Source organism: Furipterus horrens, unplaced genomic scaffold (assembly GCF_987537825.1).
Source record: "Furipterus horrens unplaced genomic scaffold, mFurHor1.1.pri manual_scaffold_7, whole genome shotgun sequence".
Classification (NCBI taxonomy): domain Eukaryota; kingdom Metazoa; phylum Chordata; class Mammalia; order Chiroptera; family Furipteridae; genus Furipterus; species Furipterus horrens.
In genome coordinates, this window is record NW_028327177.1 from 119,488,584 (window position 1) to 119,508,027 (window position 19,444).

Sequence of the window (19,444 nt, forward strand, 5' to 3'; positions counted from 1 at the left end):
TCGGCACATGCTTTTAAAGTGCTATTATCGCTTTAAGCATATTTAAGGAGGATGTTAGGGAGGGGCCTCGGAAGGTGGGAAGCCTTTGTATGAGAGGGTAAAACAAATATTTGGAAATTAAAACCGGAAATGAAGGTGGAGTAGTTGAAACCTATCCCCACATTAAGATACTGTTGGACAGGCTGTGCTCTGGACAAATGCTAATTTTTAGTCACATTGCCACAGATGCCACGAATTAATGGACATATTTAAATATCTGAACCTTGTCTAACAGGTCCTGTTAGTTCTGTTGTGAGCGGCCAATGAAAGCAGAACATGGAACATCATTTCTTTTTGGGGCCTAAGGGCATGAATTAGGGACTGTCACTGGAATGAAAGCTTATTTGGATACCATTTAAAGCGAATATTCAGCAACAGTGAAATTCAACTACCAGTGAAGAAATAATGTTTAACATTTAACTTAGTGCAAAATAGGTCACCTTAGAGTTTCCTTGCGAGTGTTTATTTTGCAAGGCAACAAATACAACTCACTGCTCTAATGCATTCCTTCATCAACCCCCTTATCATAGAGATCAGGGCCCAGGTCTCATGCCTTTGATCACAGTGGGGATATGAGCAGCTGAAAATAGTAGATGGGAGAAAGTGACTTAACACACACCTTGGTATAAGCAAGAAGCCATAATGTAGTTGTCGTAGAATTATTTGGATAAAATTATATTTGGAAGTATACATGATCCACGTAAGTAGGGTAATGTAAGAAAGGCTTAAAAATGTTGCTCATCTTTTAAACAGTGATTCCAAACTATCTTTATTTAACATTTGGTATTGTAGACAGGAATAGTATTATGGACATACACCTTCCACATTTCTTTAATAAGGGTACTTTATATTTTATCAAAAACGTGTATGTTAATAGATTGTAGCTTACTTAGCCTTTGTCAAAGGACATGCAAATAGTATTTACATGAAAAGGATTGCCTCAGAAGAAACACCGACTCCATAACATACCCCCTTAAAAAGTCAAAAATATTTATAAGGTAAATAATAGCATCAATATCTTCTCCTATTTGATATGATTAATATTTTTGGACCTCCATTGGTTTCCACAATACCATGCAAATTTCTGCCTTGTTTTAACACAATAGTCCTATTTCTATAGGCTATTTAATAGGGTATATACATTTTAATTGTTTTTTTGAAAATATCACCAAGCAGTTCAGAATATCTCATTTATTGATATTATTGTGACAGTCAAGGACCTTAATATTGGCTGATAACAATAGGGAATAGGGCAGAATTTAATAATGGAATGTATGAGATTGTCATTTTTACTCAATCTTGAACCATTTGAAAATGTTTTCTACTCAAGCTATATATTTTAGATAAGCACAGATATAGATATCACTACTTGGAAAAAACATTTTGTTTAAGCTCAGAATTCTTCAGGACTAAATGTTAATCTATACACATTTTATACATAATATGTACAGACTTTGTAACCAAGTGCCACACAACTAGGGCACACATACATATTAGTTACCTTGGTTTTCAAAGGTTATGTGTCAACTCTGCATATCTTGTGCCAAGGAGATACTATCAACATTATTTTTTGCATAATGTGCAAGTATTATATGGCCACAGAGTGTAATACAAATTAGTGGCAAAGTGCTGAGGGAAGGAATCCATGACAGATTCAGATGTACAAGGTTGAATATTACCCGTAAACTACCTGACTCTGCTAAGGTCTTAACAGCACGAAGCGCTATATCATGCCCCGCTTTTAAAAAGTCTCCCATAAACTTGGACACAATGAAGCTTGTTCAAGGAATTTACCATAGCCAACGGCAACAGGACTGGTATGAGCAATAAATGATGTGGGGGAAGCAATGTGGAAGATCACCCAGACAAATCGTTTCCAAAATGTGCCATCTTTTCTGAAAACAATTTTACTCCATCATCACCATGACTATTTATAGACATGTGCTTTTTTTTGGTTTAAAACTTCATATTAGCAAAATTATTATGCTTAAGTTAAAAGGGCCTAAGTAAGAACTTTGTTAGTATTGTTGATTTCTTACACACACTCACCAATTCACTGAGAATGTTATTTCAAAAGTTTATTATTGGGAATGGGAAAATCATATTTTTGCAACCTATTTTCTCCTTCCATAAAAATATTAAATTTTGTAATTCTGACTCCTTATTTTGAGTGTTGGGCTGGTTAAAAAAAAAAAAAAAGACTTCTCTCTGCTCTAGATTTTTCCTTAAACTTGAGGAGGATGGTTTTCCTTAAAACTTCATGGCATACTAGTTTCTATTTATTTTTTAAACATGAAATCTAATTTCTATCTTAATTCAAACTCCTTTTGCGCAAATGCTTTTCTAAAGTCTATTGAGCAAGAATGTTTAAAAAGTTTTCTCACTTAAGAATTGAGAACTTTTCAATTTTCAGTTAGCAGCAACCAGCTGCTTTCAGAGTAGTTCAGCCCTGCTTCAAAAGCAAACAGTACTTTTTAAAAGTGAATAGGGAGTTTCAATGGTCCCATTTCAGTTTCCTAAGTAAAAGCTCAACACTAAAGCAGCCCAGTTGCCTATGAATGAGCTGATCAGGGCCCAGGGCAATGGCAGGAAAAGAAGGGGCCATTTCAGAACCAAGTTTTAAGGAAGCCAGACACACCTATTAACATCTAGGAACCCTTTAAGAAAAAGGAAGCAAAATATAAAGTGAATACAAAAAAAAAAACAAAACAAAAATAAGAAACCCCCTGCAACTCTGGCCTCAATCTTACAACCATTAACATACCTAATTTTGTATCTTGAAGATTGTGTTTAAATTCCAAGTGTGTTATTTTCTTCTTGTGGTTCTTACAGTTATGACATACACAACCAAATGAGTTAACTTATATTTCATTTATAACTTTAAAAAAATACACTGCTTATTAAGGAGTTTTTATACAGAAGTTTCCTTTTCCATACTAATTTTATGTTATTATTAATGGCCTTTAAAAATATCTGTGCATGAGTTTTAAAAAAGTGTTGCAATAACTGAAGAATTGTGAAGTAAATACAGATGAAACCATTCTAAGCATGTAACGGCCAGAGACTGGACTTCTGTTTTCGTTGGTGAGTCTCTAGACCATCCTGCTATCTGTTAATTAAGCAAAATATTAACCTAAACCAGGTTATCATCTTCATTGTTAAACTTTAAAAATGAGCATGTGTTTGTGATTTGAATTTACAGTGTTGCGAGTGACTTTTCAATTGCTCTTTTTAAAATCGGTAAAATATCAAGAAAGGATTAACATGCACCTGACTGAGAGGGCCATCTCCGACTCTTTCAGGTTACTTCACATAAGCAGACAAACCCTACCATGTCATACCATACAAACAATTTTAATTGTGTAGTTACAGTCAATAACCACTCCTAATCAGAACATTTCTGCATAAAGAAAAATTGTGATACACTTATAAAAACAGCCAGCTTTAACAAAATAGCTGGTGTTTTCATAGCCATAAACTCATAAAAAAGAAATACACCTTTATACAGAAATTTTATACAGATGTAGCTTTAAAATTGATTGTAAACCAAAGGAAGACACATTGCAAACATCAATTATTTTCACATTAATTGCATAATTTTCTAAGGTGATCTATTAGTTTTATTTACCTAAGCTTATTTGCATGATAGTAAAAATTGCATACAACAATAAGAGTGAAGCTTATAGTATGAATTGCTTGGATAACATAGAGCACTTTTTATAGGCAACTGTGTAAAGCACATTTTCTCTATTTAAAACTTTTAAGACACTTTGTTTTACTGCCCATCAAAATACATTTATAAATAGAAAAGAATCAGTATGGTAACAAGAGAAGCAATATTACATTTAACGGAAACTTCCAAAAAATTAATTACAACATGATGCTGCAGGATCTACAAATAAATAATGAGGACTAAATTGTGTTTCACATTTTTTCATTTTTAAAAAAAAATCATGTAACAATGAGAATGAAAAAAAAAATTACAGTGAACTTTTATTTCCAAAATAAAAACAAATTTGAATTACGGCAGTGCCATATAATACAAGGCATTTGTTGGCATATGTCATCTTTAAACTGCATTCCACAGTCTATAGTTCTTTTGTAACATACAATAGAGTAACAAACTCTTTTTTTTTCTTTTTTCTTTTTAAAATAAGGGGCGAGTTTCCAAAGATCAGTGTGGAGTGTTACAGAAATAATTAAAGGAAGGAAATAATCACAGAATATAGTTATAATGCTTGTTTGAGGCTCCAGAATAATAATAATTTTTTTTAAAAAAAATCACTGGTATCATGCTAACGGGGTACACACCTTGGTGTGTCCCAAGAAAACAAATTTGAATTTTTAATACCAAACAATCCGCAATGCTTCACCTGGGGCTGCCAAGCAGTTTGTAAAACAGAGTAAAACATTTAGTGCAGTCTGTATTATCCTTTCTCAACTTTCCTGTTTGTGCAAGTTTCTGAAGATTCATTGGCCAAACCATGAACAACAAAGGTTTTCTGAGCAAATGCAGGTGGATTTTCATTTTGTTGGTAAATACCAGTGGCACTGTTGAATGGAAATAATACTTTCTCTCTCAGTCTTTCAAGTCAGCGTTAACGTCTGTGTTCCCCTCCGCTGCTAGCTCCTCTTCTAGTTTCACCGAGAAAAGGGTATTAGCGTTTTTATCCTGGACACTCTCCTCCAAATCCTTAAGCAACTCCTCTTCTTTGTATTCGGCCACATCCACCTCTAAGCCGGAGTTGTCCTTCAGTTTGCCGTGGTGCTTGAGATAATACCGCTGGTTCTGAAAGAACTTGATGATGGTGTACTTGGGGAGGTCCAGCTGCGCGGACAGAGTCTGGATGGCCTCTTCGTCCGGGTACAGGCCTACGTCTTGGATGAAACTCTGGAGGATTCCCAGGGCCTCCACGGAGATCTTCGTCCGCGGCCGGGTCTTCTGGCGGCCATCGTCCTCGGCCTCGGCCGGTGCGGCCACGGTGGGCTGCCGCGGGGGCAGCCGGGGGCCGGCGGGCTGCTGCGCCTGGGGCTGCGGAGGCGGCGGGGCCGGCTGCTGCGGCTGCGGCTGCGGCTGCTGCTGGAAAGGAACAGGCAGGCAGTGAGACCCTCGCGCTCGCTCGCCCCGGTGCGCACGCGGCCGCTAGAACCGCTGCTAGAGTACTTGGTAGACACAAAGACTTGGGCCCCAAAGGCAGGTGAGCTAAATGGCCCATAGCGTTAGGGGGAAAACAATCAAAATGATGAGAACTAGGAAGGATGGAAAGAACTGGTTTGGGGACTGGGGGCCTAGTGGGCTTCCAGCTCAGAGGTCCGCGGAGCCTCCTAACCTTGATTCTCACATTGGCTCACAGCAGTGAAAAGTCAGCGCTCTGAAGATGGGAGCCAGGACCTTCACCAGACGGCTATACACCGACCGCGAAGACAGCAAAGCAAATGATGACGTGAATGATTAACAAAGATTTAAAAGGAAGATCGAGAAGGATTTCAAAGGCATTTCAGAAAGGTGAGGTACGGAACCGGGAAAGAAACCTGTGTTCTGCCCAATGTCATCGGGTGGCTGAATCACGGAGCAAGAATAGAAAGTTTTATTCAAATTACAAGTGATACAGATAGTCCTCTGCTCTTCTTCAGCATTCTCTCTTATGAGTCCAAAGGGGTTGTGAGGTGCCTACCACACAGTTCTGGTTTAATACACAATGTCTCACCAAATTGCACTAGGCTGACTGTGCAAGTTTTTTTCTTACCGAAAAATAAAGGTTCAATCCATCACACAATGGCTAGCGAACTGTTTTGCCTACAGTCAACTCGGATGTGATTAGGATTTAAATTTAGTGTCCACAGACACTGTTTCATAATTAGTATCTGTATATGTGCTGTAACTGCCATACACAGCCACACAGAACAAATGTGTGATGCAGGCACGTCACTGTACTCTCCCCTGATAACTCTTATCAGCAAAGCAAATCACCCCAAGTGAGTGGCAAAATAGCAGAATATTTATATTGTGCCCGAGCATTACCTTTTATCCCCCTACGAAGTGATTTTATTAAAAACAATTTACATTTTCAAACAAGTCCTATTTTTATTACTTAACGAATATCTTTCTCTTTTTTATTTTTGCTGAAGAGTAAGTTCATCAGGCTTTCACGGTTATTTTAGTGCTTGGTATCCTAAGGGATTCTCTTTTTCAATTTACCTATAATACACACTCAAGGATTTTTTTTTTCCTAGTGGATGGATAACCCTATTATTGTTTTTAGCTGCATATGTATTTTTTCACAGTAATACTCAGAAATAATGAAGATGATTCACCAAAGATAAAATTTTAGGACTCTGGAAGGCAATGGCATTTTCCGTTAAACGGGAAACCTAATAAATTATACAGCTCAAGTTCAATTTCAACACACTTCCTAAACAACTGCGGCCATCAGAGAACCAATAACTACCTGATCCCAGAGCTTTCCAACCTAAATTCACAGGAAGTTTCCTCAGTGGATGATTGGAGACAAGTCTCATGACACAACAAGCTAAGTCCAAGGCTGAATCTGTTGGCAGAGCAGCCTCTGCCCACTGCCATGGTTACTATGTCCTTTAAAAGTCTGAACATCTTGACCAAGGGAGCAGGTCTTTAAGCCACAGTGTCCCTCCCGGTCTCTGTGTTCCTTTCCTGAGGGCAAAGGTAACGTGTGCCTGCTCACCTGAGGAGCAGCGCCAAGCCACTGTGCAGGGGTCAGCAGGCCTGGTAAGAAAATGCCTCTAGACTCTCCTTCCCCAAGAGTGGTGGGAGAGAGGCTCTCAAGGAAAGACAAGGAGACATGACTCACCTCTAACCTGTGTTCCGTGAGGGTGTAGGGAGATAGCCATAAAGTGCAGGAAGGGCCAAGGAGCTAGAATCAGGATTCCAATTAGGTTTCCTTTCCCTCCTCTTTTTGGACAGAAGCCAAGGTATAAAATAATTCTACAGAAAACAGCAGTAATTCCTTTCCTTGGGGGCAGTGTATGTATTAGTTTAAAAAAAAAAAAAAAAAAGGTGGTGTGTTTAAATTCTGATTAAAAAAAATGGAAACTCCTATGCACAAAACAACCCAATTCTAACAAAGACACACTTGCTGAACAAGAGGTGTGAAAGGGGGTTCCTGCCACTTTAGGGGTGGGGAGATGAGGGGAGAGGAACACAAAACACATGTTGGAGAAAGTGTTAGTTTTCCTTTCATCCCCTTGAGCAAGACGGCAGTGTATTGCTATCTCTTGCTAAAAAGCCCATGTTTAGACTGCTGGGATGAAGAGAAACGCTAATATCCCTGCTAAGTTTCAAGCTCTATTTACTTAGTGCTATATTGAATTGGCCAAGGTAAACGAACCTGAATCTGTTCTGCTGGAACATGGATGATGTGGGGCGGCCTGTCGCCATGGTGATGGACCGCATTGCTCTCCTGTTCATATATGGCATCACGTTCTGGCTGAGGAAGACTGAGGAATCTTCGGATCATGGAGAGGTTCTCCCACAGGGTCCTGTTTTCTGGAGAGGGATCTTCTTTCCAACGTAACAGCTCACACAACCACCCCTTAGAGACAAGGGAATGATAAGTCAGTTCATGCCTATGGGGTTGGGAGGGGGGCTGACAATTTCCATTAGGAGCTTAAAGAGGAAAGACCCTGTGAAGTTAACTTTTTTTTCATAAGCTTAAACACTCCAATCTGCTTTAAGTTTTTGTTTTTTTTTTAAATCTGTTAAGAGAATAGCTGTGGCTGTCGAGGCTCTGTTTCCAATAAACGTTCAGACTTGCATCTTAAAGGAGGGTAATATTTTTCAGACTCCAAGGGCAAGACACATTTACCACGGACTCTGTGATATGTGAAACAGGAGAAAAGCAAAGCTGAGCGTGCTTCAGTCTTGCCCAACTTTCTTGTCTGATGAGTGGCCACCTGAGGTCCTGAAGGTATTAAGAAGAGATAGGACAGATTCTTAGAATGATTTCTCTAAAAGAATCTCCTAAGTTTGTAATTTTGTATCAGAAACTATGTATGAATATTGTTGTGTGTGTATGTGAGAGTATGAAAGAGAGAGAAAGGGCGTGTGCAACTGTGTAAGCAGGAACTTTGTCCCATATAAAAGCATAATGATTAGATTGGGCATTAGAAGAATTCAAGACACCTCAGAGTCTGTTTTGCTACCCACTGCAGTATACACTCTGATTTGTCAAGCGATAATAGTATCAGATTTTCTGAATAACGAATGAAATGCCCAATGAATGCTAAAATCTGAACCTTACCGATACCTTCTAAAGTTTAACTTTTGATCCTCAGATCATCTACCAAACACTGAGTGGCCCAACAGAGTACACTGTCTAGCATTTTCTAATCACCATTTCAGACCTTCTTCATCTTGGCTGCCATGACGGACACTAAGGAATGGGGAGGAGAAGAAGGAGTGCATCCCATCCAGACCCTCTTCACCAGCCAAGGCCATCCCCCTACCCCCATCCCGCTGCTGTACTGCCTGCTACAAGCTTACAGCCATACTTTTTTTCTGGGGAACTGTCTTGGGGTCATCTCGCTTAGAGATGTCTGGACAGTTATTCTACATCCTCCCTGGCCCCCCCATGCAGGGTGGCCATGGCCAGCTGACCCAGTGATACAAAGTCTATGCCCCCTTACCCCAAAGTGACGACTCATTCTACCCTTCAATTACTCTCTAGAGATGACCCTATCTCCCTCTATCAATATAGATTTTACCTGAGACCACATTCTTACTGGACTCTATCCTCCTTGCTCCTTCCAGGTCCCTCACCAAATCATGTGCCCCTGATTCCCCATCCTAGGCTCTGCTTTTGGGAACTCGAACTAAGACAAAGGGGCGTCTTGAAAATTCCAACTAAACTACCAGTAGTTTATGAATGTGAATAGATAAAATACAGTTTCCTTATTACCTAATTTCTAGAACTAGCCAAGGTGAGGGTTTTCTGTTTTGTTTTGTTTTTTGCTTTTCTGATTTTGTTTTTCATGATACCATTGGAATAAGAATGGTATGACTTTCCTCCCTTTCTTCTCAAAACAGAACCACTGGAGAAAATTCTCTTTCCAACTTCACCATACAGTGGGAAGAAGGAAGGCCCATTCTCCCTAAAATGGCCTATTTGAGAGATTTCAGAGAGAACTGATACATTACCTTTCCAAAGACTATCTACTAACCAGCCAAGGGTGACTGCTGCTAAACCTCATGATATCTACAAATGTTTCTAAGACAGCTTTGACACTCTACTCAACAGGTCTTTTAATTAAACAAGTATGTGCATAGGGACGGTCATGCCATCATGCACTCATTCAATGCCACTCAACACATAATTCAAGGCTATGAAAGCAGGCAGTAAAGTGAAGATCTGCCTAAAAGAATATTAGCTAAATAAAAAGAAAGAATGGTGACTACAGTGTCATTGAACATGTTCCTCTTCTAACCATGGCAATTCTGTGTTTATTTCTAGAATAATATGATGATATGTCCTATTTCAGCTCTCTTTATGTGAGTGCAATATTAACTACAAATTATGTATTTGAAATATTTGAGACCCACTTGCATTGGGTGCTCTGGGTCTGGTCATTTAGCTCTTACCAGCAAATATTTGCTCTCTAGCTTAAACCATTGAAATACTTTATACTTTCCTATATCTAAGTAGAAAATACTTCTTTACACTTTACCTCTAAGTTTTGATGCTGTGAAGGTTTTATATATACCCTCCTGTAGGCTTGAATATTAACTATGTCACTGTCCTCTTCCCTTGTCTCCAGCCTTCATGCTATGGCAACTGGCAGGGCCCCACCCCTAAACACAGCAAGTGCTACAATTTTATTTATCTTTCAAGAGATCTTAGAAGGTTCAAAAAGATTTTTTTTTTTTTTACTTAGCTAGCCTTATATCATTGCAGTAAGTGCTAAGCATTGAGCATCTAAGAATTTTTTTTAGAAACTAATGCTTGAAACTAAAAATTGCTAGAAGTTAAATTAAGAACAATTCATGTAAGAAAAGCTTCCTTTAGAAACTTTTTAATGCAGAGATCAGTTAGCACTTGGATGTATGTGAAAAAGACATGTGGATCACAGATGTTCTGTGGAAAAGAAAATCATTAGTTCTTTTAAAATGACTAATAATGATAGCTAATTCCTAAACAATCACATTCATGCTGGTTTAACAAATATTTCAGAAAAGGAGCCCTGACTCATTCAACAAATATTTTGCTCATATTGTCACTTCCGTGTCTCTATACTTACAAGATAGGTCTTTATTTTTATTAATTGCCCATGACTAACATAACATTTCCAGTAGTTTGCTATTAACCTCTGCCCTTAAATAATACTTCTAATTCCTTATCTAAAAATAATTTGATGAATTATAAGTTTGAAACATGTCTCTGCTAGTCTTTCAAGAAACATGATGATTTTAAGAGACTGAAATCAGATGCTTCCTAGAAAAATATTTCACAGTGCAGCTGGGAACTGTTAGTTCTACAAGGATATTGGAAAAAAAAAAAAAAAAAGACGAGGGGGGGTTTTGCTTTGCCTGATGTGCGTAGCTCTTAAAAAGTAATGGAAAACATATTTTGACACACTAGTTCTGTCAGCAGAGAAATAAATCAGCCCATCCCCAATGTACACCGGCAAAAGTAAGATTAATTTTTTCTAATACTATTTAAATAACGGATTATTCTGACTCCCTCAAGTACTATCGATTGAGATTCTATTAATCTGTTTTGCAGAAAGTGACTAAAAAAACTAACCGACTTCTAATTCCTCCATACCTTCCTCTAGATGACTTTTCCATAAGTGATATTGTTAGAGCATACACATTTGGGAAGAAAATGAGTATGACAGAATATTTGTTAATATTTAAATAATAAAAAATAATGATACCCCTCTATTGTATTGGTTTTTAAATGATAAATTTATAGATTTACTTGGGAGAGGAGAGGCAAGGAATTAAAATGTGAACATAATTACCTTTTTAAGAGAGGTTTTTGAGACTTGAAATACCATAAGGTGGTAGGTGGTAATAGGGAACTACTCTCAAAATTAAGTTCAATGACAACTCTTCTGAACAGTAGAAAAGACAGAACACTAAAAGCCTTAAAATAATGACACCGATCCATTCTCAGAAAACTAAAATGGTACAAGGAACAACCTAAAGTTTAAATGGAGTAAATTTGCCAAGCACTATTACACTGCATATAAAGAGGGCAAAATATAAACAGTAGCCACATGTAAATAAATTAGTAAAACTTTCAGGATGTTGCTACTTTCCAAACTGACAAAGTTTAATTTGACACCTTCTGTTCTAAACCCTTTGTTTCTATTCAAAATCACGCCTTGAGCTGTTGCTATCAATCACAGCGCTCCCCCTATTACTTAAAAAAACTGGCATGGACCCTGAATAAGCTGAAAATGCCATGCAGATGAATTCTGAGATAATATGTTCAAACCTGTTATATACAACACAAATCCTGTAAAGTTATGTATTGTAAACCTACATTTATTGAGAACTAAAAGTCTTAAATCCATCTGCCACTAAGGAAATACCGTTGTGTACTTTAGAGTAACCAAGAACCATCTGCAAAGGTCTTGCCACCGTAAGCAAGAAAATGGTGCAAAAGATGCTAAAGCTAAGACAGCATGAAATAAATAACATTCTTTCGACTGGTTTTGGTTAGGGATCTATTAAAGAAATATAAGATCGGGGGAGGGCAGTGGGGAGAAAAAGAAAAAATGCAGAACGACTGCCAAACCAATACTAGGAAAAAAAAAAAAGGCAAAACAAACTCAATGACAACACAATGGCAATTTATTATGGTCCATGAAACACATGACTGTATGCTCATTTTAAAGGAAAAATTAGCAGTTCTAAACTCAATATTCTAATGATGTGCTTTACTGACAGAATCTTGTTGTACCACATTTAAATAAAAATCCTGGCACCTCCATCTCTCAGCTGCTAATTTCCAACCGAACTCAATCTCTGATTTCCACTCCACTCTTTACAGAACAGTTAATTCAAGTAAATTCACTTCTAACATTTTAACGCATAAGGGTGCACAGGATTTTAATTTAGTCAGGACTTTCCTCATTTCACGAATGAATTTATTGTACCTATATGGTCTCACACATAAAAAGAGAAACCTTTCAGAGCCAGGTCTGTGACAAAGCTGGGGAGCATGTAACACAGTTAGTTTTCCAGGGGAAAATAGACTTCTATATTCTCTGAGGAAAAAAGTCATTTAATATAATATACAGATATGTATATATGATCATTATATACATATGCATTTTAAACCCAGGAGCTATAAAGAGAAAGAAAATGACAAATAATTCTTGCTATAACTAAGAAGGAAAAATACATTTTAAAAAACAGAATGGTAATTTGAGTTCTAAAAAGCAAAACATTTTATAGACTGTATTTATCCCCCCATCTTTTATGTGTTATTTGCAGAAGTATTTCGTTCCAATCTCTGGGGCACATAGTATAATAATATATGATATTAAAAGAAATCAATCTAAATAGGGAGGTATTTGATACAAACATTTTAGTAGAAAGCATGAATTACATTTTAGCAAGTAGTAGGAACAAGGATTAAGTACATAATCCATTAAATAGTACTTCTAGCACAAAAAAAATTCAGTATTGTAGACTAAACTACACTAGGCATTTTGAATGAGTACATTCTGAACAACAACTAACTACAAAGCTAGCAAATTATCATCCAGCAAATAATTTTCTACTTTTAAAAGAATCTGTAAGTGTTACTTATGCTAATGAAGACAGTTTTTAATCTGCCCACAAACATGCTAATAGAGGGCAATTTTTTTTTATTTACAAAGCTGTCGGCACTCAAGGGTAATTTTATATCAGTGTTCTATAAGCTGGAGAGGGGGGATCCATTCTAATTGTCAGAGCTACTGACTCTTTCAAACCTTTAGAATAAATGTTTCAAGAAAGCACAAAAGATACAAAGTGACTAATGATATTTTAAGCCACCTCTTTAACATTACAGAAGCGTTTGATTTTCACACTTTTTATGCTTCATACACACTCTGCCTCAAATATAGTATTAAAATCATTAAAATATAGTATTAAATTACTTCTTCAGGGACTTTGACGCAGACACACAAGGCCTCATGGAGGTACAACCCCACTTCTAGGTCCAAGGCCTGGAGGTTTCACACCCTAACTTGAACCTCTTTTCGAGAACAATCATAACACTTTGAACAGTGAGAAATAAAACAGTGGCAAAGCAATACTGAAAGCGTTTTAAATTATTTACTAGGTTAAAAGGGTGAAACGATACTTTAAATACATCAAATTTCATCATCTAGGCCATTTTTTGGTGGCAAAGTGGTATTGATCTTTCCAAATGCTTAAAATTAACTATTTTCCAGAAGGTCATTATTTGATTAAAGGCATTAAAGTTGAGGGCAAGAAGCGATGCACTTTTTCTTCTTCCCCATTCAAATCATCATGTAATTTAATAAAAACCATCCCATCATGTCCTGTAATAAAAACGCCTATCTTAAGATATTGTTCTTTACCTAACATATTAACCTTTAAATGTTATGAAGTTCTTTAGGAAAAAAAAAAACCTTTGCTAAAGCAATTATTCTATAACATAATGAGTGGCCAACCCATTAACAATAATAAAGATACATGTTCTCCTCTATGGAATTAGTAGGTAATACATTAATCTTTCTCCCCAGTTTAATAACATCTACATTGTGTACAGTGAAGAGAATTGCAGCAGGTCTGCAAGTAACTTTTTGTGTTATGTTAACATTGGTCTTATTAAAGAAAACATGGGAAATGAATTTGGACAGAGACGTAGCAGTAAATGCATTTTCCACTCTAAAAGTAGCACATTAACATCTACTTTATTCAAAGATAGGTTTAAAAGAAAACATTTAAAGGGCATATGTGCATATATGTATATTTATTTTCAAGGTGTGGTTTCTGATACTTTCATTTGCTAGAAAGAAAAAAAAAACAAGATGCTCTTTTAAATTATTACTATTTTTTAAAACTTTAAAACTATTTCTGTTTTACACTCTCTCCAGACTTTACAGTTTATGTAAGGGACTCCGTATCTTAGCCAAAAACCTGTGGGTTTCCATGTTGTGGAAATAAAAGGATATAAAACAGCTATCCATACATTTCTCATTTGAGTAAATTTTTGCCATTTTGCCTTTAAGAGGTTAAACGCATCTAGGAGTTTCAGGAGGTTTGTTATTATAAAAAAGAACTGTTTATACAATCTGAGTGAAAGTTCCCTTTAAAATTTAGTGAATTTAGAAGGAATATTCAGAATCATTAGTAAGTCATATTTACTTTTCAATTTTGCTTAAATGTTAAGCAGAGAATAATAATAAAGAAAATTATTTGTCTTTTATGTTATTTTCTTTACTACTTTTCTACCTTCTCGTAACCGCTGATGTTAGGCGCACAGCAATATGGTGTTTTCCTTTGCTGCTGTTGCTTTTTTTTTGCTATAAATTGTTTGGTCCATAACAAGATGATCAGATGATAATCTTGCCAGAGCAGATAAAAATGGTTCTCACTTAACAAGGCTGTCAGGCAAGGAGATCTCACATTTTAAAGAATATTTTCAGGAGAGAGAATCTGAGATGCGGAATGAAGAATGAAATCCTAAATAACATTAAACTAGCCAACAAGAATACCTTAATCTGACTGAAACACAGAATTTCCCCCAAAAGCCTTATTTTTAAAACATGTGATTTAGAAAATATCTAATTTAAAAGTTAATTTTTTTTCATATACTTCAAGCCTACTTTCAAGATGGTTTCTTCAAAGCTTAAACAAAACTAATAAAATTCTCACTTTATGCCTGAATATAATGTCTGCAAAAGAACTGCTCAGGTTTTATTCTTCTAAATCTAAGATATATTTTTGACATTACATAAGTTTCAGTGATATGATTTGGCGCTTGTTTAACATGTATACACTCTGCCTTAAAATCTTAAGTTTTTATTCTGTCCTCCTCCTTCAAAGCTAGTGTCATTAGAAAATTCAGTCCCCCCAAGGTGCATGCTCCTTTCATCAATTTTAGCCTCTGCTTCTATCCTTCTATCATAATCGTCTGCTTCTTTGCCTTCTGCTCACTACTGACTAGTCAGTGCTAGGGCCCCAAACATTTTGAAATTACCCCCCATGGACAATTATTTAGATTTCTGAACAAAAGACTTTTAAATTATCATTCTTTTTCCTCTCTTTGGGGGAAAAGTACACTAATGATGCCTAGAGCTTTGATTAAGGATGAGAGAACAAGTGTTAATCAGAGTTGTGATTACTACAAAAGGCACATAAATATGATATCTAATTTAGTCTCTGGAACTTCCTGATAGGTAAATATACAGGTTTAATTAAGCTTTCTTGGATCCCCTTACCAACTTCAAGATGCCCTTGGAAAAAGGATGCTGGGATGAAATCATTGCTCTGGTCTTCTTTAAAACTGCTGCTCCCAATGACCTTCAAAGGCTTCACATTATGGAGAAAAAGTTCCCAGTCCCGAGAGCTGCACTGAAGGTTCCTCCCAATCACACTCCTGTCCTGAGTCACTGGACTACTCATTAGCTGCTGCCCAAAACATGCCATGTTCTAGTCTCTGTTCCTCTGTTCTAATAAGAAAGCTCTTTCTCTTTTTTTTCTGCCCATCCAAATACTAACTGTCCTCCAAGTCATGCTCCATCACCTCAGTATAGGCATTTCCGTAACTGAACTTGAGTACATTTCCTTTCTGAGTCTTAGATCCTCCCCTACAAAGTGCAGATAATCGTAGTATGAAACTCATAGGATTGTGGCTGGTACAAATGAAACAGGATAGATACATTCAGCCCAGTGCTTAGTCCACGATAACTACCGAAAGGGCTGATGAGCCTAACGGAAAGCGCTTGCCTTAAATGTCTCATAGTATATTTGAGATGATGACATTAAAAAAATAGCTCCTGGTGCAAGGTAGTGTGTGATAAAGGTCAGTGATGGGCAGACATCAAGTGGGATCCAAGAGGTGGGGAAGAAGAGATGTACTAGGGTGGTCAAGGACGTCTGTACTGGTAAAGACTAGTATTAGCTTGGCTTTGAAGACTGGACAATATTTAAAGTGGTGAGGATAATAAAAAAAATAAAAGAACTGAATTAGTAGTATGCTAGGAAAATTAGGTAAACCAGTTGCTTTAGAATTGCCTTTGCCTGCAACTCATCTGTTATTGCTCTTTACTGTGCTTTCCTGAGAACACAACTTAATTATGCTGACCTCATCTAATTTATAAACTGTATTTCTAAGATCTATTTGTTAAGAAAGCCTGGGTATTAATTTGAATTCCTATTCTACTACTTACTAGCCTCCTGTAACCTTGTTCAAGTTGCTCAAGTTCTCTAGACCTCAATTTTCTCCTCTATATAGTAAGGGTACTTTTACCACCAGTCATGTAATAGGTTCATAAGAATTGAAATAATTCACATGAAAGGCTTGGCATACATTGATGTCAGCTAGTATGATTTTTATTAATTTTTTTCATTATCATACAGGTAATCCAAAGGAATCTGACGATCTACAGGGTTAACAGAAATAATTCAGTTACCACATCCCAAGCTGAAACCAGTATTTTCCTTACACAAACTAGGTTCTCCTCTTATGTAGTTTAACTCAACTAATAGCATCACCACCCACCCAGTCACCTGTGCTGAAAAGCTGTTATTTGAAGTGTAAATTGGTATAATCTTTCTGAAGGGCAATGTGAAAATGTTTAATGTAAAAATGTCCAGCAAGTACTCTTAAAACACAAATGCCTTTTTTGATCCAGTAATTCGACCCATGAGAATTTATCCTAATGAAATGATCATTACAGATGTATACAAATATTTAACTATTATAATGCTCACATTAACATTTGTGATAGCAAAAGTTAAATATAACTTAAATACACCTCAATAGGGAATTCAAAGGTACATGTAAGAATGAATCTAAGACATATATATGTACATATCACATATATAAGTATACATGTCTAATTTAGCCTGTGGAATTTCCTGATAGGTAAATATACAGATTTAATTAAGCTTACTTAAATCCCCTTAGCCATCTTTGAGATGAATGTATACACATGCATATACATGAAAAATCAAGCTATCTCTAGTTAATTGGAATTATGGGTATTTTTATATTCTTTTTATACTTACATTTTTTGACTTTTTCTATAGTGGCTATATACTCTTTCTTAATTTAAAAAACAGCAAACAATTTCAATTAAAAATCTGACTTTTCTTGTCTATTTCCTCCATAAATGAACAATCATAAATTCCTGTCAAATCCATGCTTCCAGAACATCTCCTAAATCTGTTCCTTCTTTTCCATCCCTACTGCTCTGGTTCAGGCCCTTGGCAGTTCTTCCATGAACTAATTAATGCTGATGTGTCTTCTATTCCCAGTCCACCCTCATCCGTGTTATCTGAGTTACATTTATCATAAACAAGTGTCAACACAAGCAGCCCTTTAAGTGGCACACTCTTCACTGTCCTTTACCAAAGGAGCTTGCAGACCTCTGAGGCTCATACTTCAATGAGTGCGTGTAAAGTTGTTCATAAGATTCCTTGCAATACACTAAAGTGGCAATAAATTGGGGGGGATGGAGAAAGATATAAAAATGGCACAACCTAGGCCATTTACTTAGCATCAAGAAACTGTATACTCCTATGTAATTCATGAGGGCATCATGTATGGTAGCAAAGTCCAACAATTACATTCATAATGCTGTTGTTGCATTTCAAAGAACTAAGATTCAAACCGAGCTCATACTAGGTTTAAGGAGGCAGGAAAGCACTATTAAAGGCTTCTGTCAAAGGCAAAGATATTGAATATTTAAAGAAGAAACTTAATGAAAACTTCAACTTTTTCCAAGTCCCTCAACCCAAATAAAGATGTGCTTTTATGCTATAATGTCATGTAGCAAATTTCTTACGCTGAATCTTAGTTACTATTAAAATTTTAATTTTTCTATTCAAAATTATGAAGCTCAATATGAAAAAAAAAACAAACTGATGAATATATATATATATATATGTCCAGTGCAAAAACAAAGTAAAAATATGAACTTACAAAATGAATAATTTTTACAGGACAGTTTATCTGATATATTGTTTGTTTACCAACAAAAATAATTTACTAACATGTTAAACAAATATTTCTGCCATTGCATCTTACTTGATTTATATAAAACCTTTTAATACTGCAGATATTTCCTAAAATAAGCTATACTCCCCATTATGCATATTTAGAGTCTGGGAATTAAAATTTTAAATCTTCCCTCTATGATATTCCAGGAGAGATAACAAAAAATGTTTAAAACTAGAGGCAGGCAAGTCAGGACTGTAAAAGTTTACAGGACTCATTCCCAACAGAACAATCAGGCGTGCAGGTTCATTATGAGTTCCCAAATTGCTTATGACTTTGCTGATAAAATAACATCTCTTTTGTGGTCAAAATCCACATCATTTTATCCATTAAACAAACTTACTAATCAGAGGTTGGCTTACTTGAGGAACTCAAATCTTGTGATTTACAAGGAGGCACTAAAAAGAAAAGCATAAATATTTCTGGAAACATCATGTGGGTCCCAGTGACAATGTCCAGGTTATCATTTTAGCTATGACAGGAGATAGGGGACCACCTCTGGTACTCCTCACAACCACTGCTCCATTTTACACCTGGGGAAAGAGTCTCCATAAGGGCCCAGTGGGGAGGACGGGAGAACAGGAGTGAGGGAGTTTGACCAGACTCTTGTCCTTCAGAGCTGAGAGCCTTCACTGCTCCCACCTGGGTTTCCTTAGGAGCACACTGGCTTTTGGGAGGGCAAAATTGTGAGCAGGTGAAATATGCTTCTGAAGCAGTCCTTCCTTCCACAAATAATTACTAAGTGCCATCTATGTGCCACCTACTGTGCAAGATAAGAGGAAATTTGGGGACAGACAAAATGGGGAGTCATTTCTCCCAACACTTTCTATCTAGCGAGGTAAGAACAGCTTAAACTTCAGGTGTAAGTTGATATTAAAGATGTCATTCAACTGGCAAAAATTTCTAGTTGAAGGGCAAAGGGACTCTCTCATCAAGCACTGCACAACATGTGGCACGAGAAAGCTGGAAAAGGCTGCCCATAAGGTTTTGTCATTACTGTTTTAAATGTTATTGCAATGCTCATAACCCTTGCTTACAGGCACTGGGAGTGAAGGCACGGTTATCAAAAATGTCTGACACAGTACTATATGTGCTTCTTTATTCACACGCTAAATAAGATCTAGCAACAGACCTAATAACTACTGTAATTTTATAGTGATAAGCACAAATAATATTTTGAG

The 19,444-nt window shown here is 36.6% G+C and overlaps 1 protein-coding gene across 2 annotated transcripts in view; it reads right to left on the reverse strand.

Annotated features, from left to right (window-relative positions):
• Nucleotides 1-2,766: 2,766 nt before the first annotated feature.
• SATB1 (SATB homeobox 1) overlaps nt 2,767-19,444 on the reverse strand; it is a 77,006-nt gene continuing 60,328 nt past the window's right edge. The window contains exons 9-11 of one of the 2 annotated variants that reach the window (XM_090284382.1): nt 7,404-7,607; nt 6,741-6,836; nt 2,767-5,158 (exon numbers count right to left, since the gene is read on the reverse strand). In XM_090284382.1, the coding sequence (XP_090140508.1) occupies nt 4,619-5,158; nt 6,741-6,836; nt 7,404-7,607 (840 nt within the window). In that variant the 3' untranslated portion in view covers nt 2,767-4,618. The remainder of the gene's footprint in view (nt 5,159-6,740; nt 6,837-7,403; nt 7,608-19,444) is intronic. The other variant, XM_090284384.1, reaches the window with a different exon arrangement.